Below are 6,000 nucleotides of genomic sequence, written 5' to 3' on the forward strand. Positions count from 1 at the left end.
GACCAACACTGACAGTACCTCAGAGCAAACAGAACAAGTACATCTGCCTGCTGACTACAACCTACACTTGGCAGAGATTTCTTATTTTCACATCCACTTAATGATGGCGCACATATAAACATATACTGATAGTTTGGCTGCACATAGAGCTCACACACCATCTTGATGTCATGTGTGGAATACTACCGAAAATTGTGCCCTGGTGAGCACAGCGGTCTATGGCATGTCATATGACTGATGACGCACACCAAAACGTAACGTGCAACAGAGCATCATTGTGGCCCACCCGAAGACTCCATACAATGGAACTATGCACAATTAAGTAAAACAAAAGGAATATTGCTTTTTAAGAATGCTACCATTTACTTGAATATTCAATTTAATTAAACTCTAAAACATTTTTACTCAGTAATGAATCAATAGCAAACAAATATACATTGCCCAGCAAAAAAGTATTCCCCTACATTTGAGCCCAAGCACATACAGTCATGTTTCCAGTCAGCTCCAACTCAGTTTGGCTTCCCTAAACTCCCTGTCCGGTACCAGAACACACGGGACAGAGCAGTCTATTAACTTGAAGGGAGCAAAGAGCAGAGGAGTGGCTTTCTTTGCTGTGTCTGTGTGTTTGCAGGCACACACAGCTCACTAGCACACAAGAGTGGCTCCGTAGGACCCTACAAAGGAAAAAGAGCCACCCTAGAACAGGAAGTCAGACCCAGTGCTCAAGGCACCAGCTGCGTTTGCAGAAAACTAAAACTTTTAAACATCAAGGAGCAGCATCCATCATAAGTGATATAGCCAGCATCTGAAATAAAGGCAAATGTTTTTCAAGCCATCACTTTATCATGGATCAAAATATTACTTAAACGCATCTTAAAGTCGGAAAATTGCCAAGCCTAATATGAACCCCATTGCAGTAAATCTTGACATTCAATTCTGACAGTTTTCAAGGCTAATAGGCATTAGAGTGGAGTTCTTCAATTCAGATTATTTTAAATCCTCGAATCCATTTAAAATGTCTATTATAATACAGTTTCAGCATGACAGATTCTGCTGTGTGAGGTACATGGAGGTGTCACCACAAAGGCACCTCCAGCACACAGTGCAATCGCCTACACTGGAATGTGCAGTACCGCAATGCCCTATGTTCCAGCGCGATACAATTGTGCCATTTTATTCTGAAGTAAACATTATGTTTGTAACACTCCATCTGTGTATTTTATTTTAAATAAAAAGATGGATTTCTTTTTAAAAATCTGATTGAAAACAGAAAAATCGGCCAACTAATCTAGGGTTGCAACTAATGATTATTTTCATAATTAGTTGGCCGATTAAACTCATGAAATGCAAAAATACCCTAAAGTACAAGTATCACTAGTTGAGATCCTGTGCTTTTGCAGAACCAGGACGTCAGCCCATTCTTGCGCTCTTCAGCAAGTCCCCATACCCAATAAGCAATGCCCAAAGCATCTTAAATATGCTCCTTTTTTTTACCCTGTGGCTACCGGAGCTTAACATAAAACGTAAAACAGCTGACCATAAATTGTCTGTAAATCATTATACACTTTCAGTGTTAAAGTGCAGTTTGATGGTAAAAGCAAGAATGGAAAAACTAAAATGTATAAACTAAAGTAACTGACATTTACATTCATGCTCTTGTGATGTCAAGCAGACAAACTTAGTCTCTGTTGTGACTATGCTTTCAAAATGCATGGGATGGGATTTTATCACAAATCACCGGCTTATTGTAGGAGCTTGTTCCTCTTGACAAGGACAAGCAGAGCTCCATCTGAAATCACATGCTTCACTGGTAATTAACTCCACACACACAAAAAAAAAACCTCCTCCTCCTAACCCTGATAAGATTTTCAGGTCACCTGTTCATTTTTGCTTCGGAAAATAGAAGGGAAAGAATGCAGATACCTGAACGATAACTAAGCTTATCGTATCATTTCACATACCTGGCTGCAGAAAAAAAAAAAAAAAAAAGAAATGACTTCACGTTAAGGTCTCTCAATCCTGCTAAAACCATTTAATCAATACTTATCTGTACACATACAAAGATTGTAAACCTATTAAGATTAAAGAGCATTTTTCTGATAACCGGAAGGAAAATTAATGTATAGCTGGAGGTCTGAACACATTAGCAACCGATTAATCTGAAAGTCAACACGAAGATAGATTTAAAAAGAAGAGTCTCCACCATGTTCATCTGAATCAACTGTGAAAAGCGTTGTTTTATTAGGATTATACTGCATGTCCTGTAAATGTTTAGTTTCTCTTACTTGTCTGATTTCATAAGCAGGTTGGCTGGAAGTTCCAGAAGCTGGTTATGCTGAACATCTAGTATCTCAAGCTGAGTGCGCTCAATACATTCGGGAAGTCGGGGAAGCCGATTATACCCTGCAAGAAACTTCCGCAGCCCGTTGGCACAAAAAAGCCTGTGTGACAAGATGAGACAGGCATGCTATAAAACACAATTTGTAACTATGACAAATAAAAAAACAAAAACCCCTTAAGACTTTTGGAGGGAAAGCTCTCTAAAGTCACATTAACAGGACTGGATGTGCGAGAACAATCCTACATGCTAATGACTGTCTTCAAATGATCATTCCATAAACATGTCTGTTCTCATCAAGATTGCGGGCAGGTTCATGCAGCAGAGTAGAGAAGATAGACACCCTTAGCAGCCTCATCTCTGGGACAGAAGCCATAGCTATCGGCCACCCCAAAATATAAAGAATTAAAAATCCAATATGGCTGTTCACCTGTGTCCATGACTGAATGACTATCATACACCTACCAGTTCTTAAAAATGTGCTTTTATTACGTTTGCTTTTTATTCATGTTATGGTAAGTAGCAATGACTGATTACAGTTCACAGGAGAATTATTCTAACTAGTTTTAGATCACCACTGGTACAAACTCAATGGACTTTTGTTTTTTTACATAGTTAGCCAGGTTAAAAAAAAAAAAAAAAAAAAAAAAAAAAAAAAAAAGAAAAAAGGGGGGCTTAAACCCCAAACTGAAATTTACAAAAACACTAAAACATTGATCATATCCTACAATTTATTATGGACCCATTTATTATATTTTTTACTTAAAAAGAACTATGGGTTAAGTGTTTTTCCCCATAGTTCACCTAAGGGTCACGGGAGGACATAAACTAGCATCCTCCTGTGACCCAAAGCTCAGTATATCGCCAGCTACAGCTCGCGGGAAAACTGAGACCGCTGCAGCCGGGACGGATCCCGACATTACTGTCGCGATCCAACCAGCTGCGTGAGTGACACCTGGCTCTGCCTATCTGTACCCGCCCCCTCCAGCTGTACCCACCCCCTTCCCTGTGCGTTCTGACAGTCAGCTCTGGAGGATCGGAGATGGGGAATCCCTGCAGGGAGCCATGAGTGATAGTAACAGTTCTCTGCAGGGAGATGATCGAAAAGTGAGCGAGCGACGGTATGTGTTCCGCTCACACGTCGGCACCAACTATGAGATTGAGTGAAAATCACTCACCTAATAGTTCTCCTTTAATAAAACCCACTTTTGGTGATCATTACCTATGTAACTAGATCTTATAAGAACAGTAGTACTGCTAGCCCTATTATAGTAAAAAGGTTTGCCTACAGAAGGGATAGGTGTAAACACCACCAATGCTTTAAAGTGGAAATCCAGCTAAAGTTTTTGTCCTTGTGAAACCGAGAGAATTATTGCGAGTTGAACTTCCTGTTTTTTCATGGGGAGAGAAACTACCCACAGCAATGCCCTATTTTTAACAACGCCGCACATCACAATGCACAGTAGTTTAGGTGCATTGGCGTGTCATTCAGAACTATCCACATTTAGGATTTATTGCTGCACGTTCTGTCTGAAGTTCATTTTCCAGAACATAACTGGTGCACAATGTACATACAGCTGTTCTAAATTCAGGGTAGATTAATGATTAAAACAAGAGAATCCAAGTATCTGATAACTGTTAACCTGTCAGCTCGGAAGAACACTCACCTTGCAGGAAGTGCAGTCAGGCGATTATGACTGACATCCAGCACCTCCAGGTTTTTGCTCTCACTAATCCACTCAGGCAGGCATTCTATGCAATTCCTGTAGAAAACAAGATGGCTGCATGTGAACAGCGTTTACAAAAGGAATTCCATAAAAACAGTTGATTGCATTTTTTTTAATGGAAATGATACCAGAGTGTTTTATTTACAGACAGACAGACTCTCTATAGAGAACAATCGTCAATTAACACAGGAGCTTATTGTTAATTCCGCCCCAGGGAGCAGAAAGCCAGCATAATATGATCACATACTGTTGGAAAGAGGATAGTTAGCAATCACAAACAATGCCACACAATGTGAAACTTCTGCGTTGCACGGTTAGCACAACTTTAATCAGATACCGGATAAAGTTATGCAAGTCCCTATATAAAACGTTTCAGTAATACTACTCCCTTATAACGTCACTGGATTAAATATTTCCTGGTGGCCCAGGTGATAGACGTAGTAAGGCTATTCAAGATGCGTCACAAGGTCACAAGGACACTGAGCCAGCAGCTGAACATAAACAGCAGGCAGTCGCCTGATATTGGTCAACCCCTACCGAGCCGCCAGCCGCTGTTAGTATTCCTGAACCTTTCATCAGCTGATCGAGGGATGCCAGCCACACAGCGGCACTCACTGCGTGAATTTCTGCCGGATCCTCAAGAATTATCAGTTATTATTGGTAAATTTAACAGATACCAATAATGAAAACGTTTGTGAATATCGTCCCAGATTATCGGTAGATCTGATAAATCAATCCAGTCCAAAGGTTTTTAAGCCATTTCAAGTGCTGATAAAATCACTTACAATGGAAGCTGCTCGTTGATGTTTTAAAGTTTTGGCTTCTTGCAGAATCAGCCGGTCCCCTGAGCAGTGGCCCTGCTATCCCATTTTCCTTTCCTTTGCAGGGTCCTATGGAGCTACCCTTGTGTGCGGTAATAAGCTGTGTGTGTCTCCGCAAACACACATTGTTAAAGATGTCACCAGCACACATATTGAAGTGAATGTCTGTCAGTTCAAGCCTGATGAAGGGGACCCTGTGTGACCCCCGAAACGTTGCTATTTGTTTTGACATAAAGCGTCAATAAACAGACGTGTTCTTCACTTCAATATGGTGTGCTGGTGACATCTTTAACAAGTTTCAGTATTGGCGGCGGCATCCCCGGTCACTTCGAGCACCCACGCTGACAAAGATACCCGGGTAAGGAGTGAAGCAGGATTCTGGAATACATATCCACAAACACACAGGCACAGCAAGGCAGGCCTCTCCCCTGATCCCTAAACCCTGCTCCCCCCTTCTCTAAGCTAGCAGACTGACAGCTGCTGGAGACTTCACTGTCTCTTGTGCTCAACAGGAAGTTCAGGGAAGCTGAGCCGAGAGAGTTAAAGCCAGCTGTTTGGAAACAAGTGCTTAGGCAAAAATGTAAAGAAATACTTTGCTGGGTAACGCATATTTGTTTCACCTGGATTCATTGCTGCAAAAATGTGTGAGAGTTTAATAGTACTTTCAGGCAAGGCCATTCCATTATACACAGCTTGCTGAGCTAATCGGAGAGACTACCTATACAATTGCTGGTAAATGAGCAAAGCTGATTATGTACAACTCTAGGCACACACACACACACACACACACACACACACACACGAACTAAGTATATACAACACCTGTGTACATTACTATAATGCAGGGAGTGACCTGATTCCTTGCTTCATCTGAAAGACTGAATGAGCCATCGGCAACGGCTCCACTTCTGTAGCAGCTTTCTTTGATCCAGTTGTAGTAACACATCCCCTACATTACTGTCAGAGACTGGCTTATCTTATCTCTTCGATGACAATTCTACACACCTTGGTGTCACTCTTGTGCATTTCCAAGCCTTCTAACAGAGTGCTATTCAATGTCAATGTAATCAGATCAGCAACTACACTGTTTTATCTGAGGTAATGTTAAACAGAG

General features: G+C 41.1%; 1 protein-coding gene across 1 annotated transcript in view; it reads right to left on the reverse strand.

Annotated features, from left to right (window-relative positions):
• The window catches only part of PHLPP1 (PH domain and leucine rich repeat protein phosphatase 1), a 127,170-nt gene that overhangs the window by 24,389 nt on the left and 96,781 nt on the right, over nt 1-6,000 (reverse strand). The window contains exons 10-11 of the mRNA XM_018564661.1: nt 4,006-4,101; nt 2,286-2,441 (exon numbers count right to left, since the gene is read on the reverse strand). Of these exons, the coding sequence (XP_018420163.1) occupies nt 2,286-2,441; nt 4,006-4,101 (252 nt within the window). The remainder of the gene's footprint in view (nt 1-2,285; nt 2,442-4,005; nt 4,102-6,000) is intronic.

Source organism: Nanorana parkeri, unplaced genomic scaffold, assembly GCF_000935625.1.
Source record: "Nanorana parkeri isolate BGI_ZX_2015 unplaced genomic scaffold, ASM93562v1 scaffold771, whole genome shotgun sequence".
Taxonomy (NCBI): Eukaryota; Metazoa; Chordata; class Amphibia; order Anura; family Dicroglossidae; genus Nanorana; species Nanorana parkeri.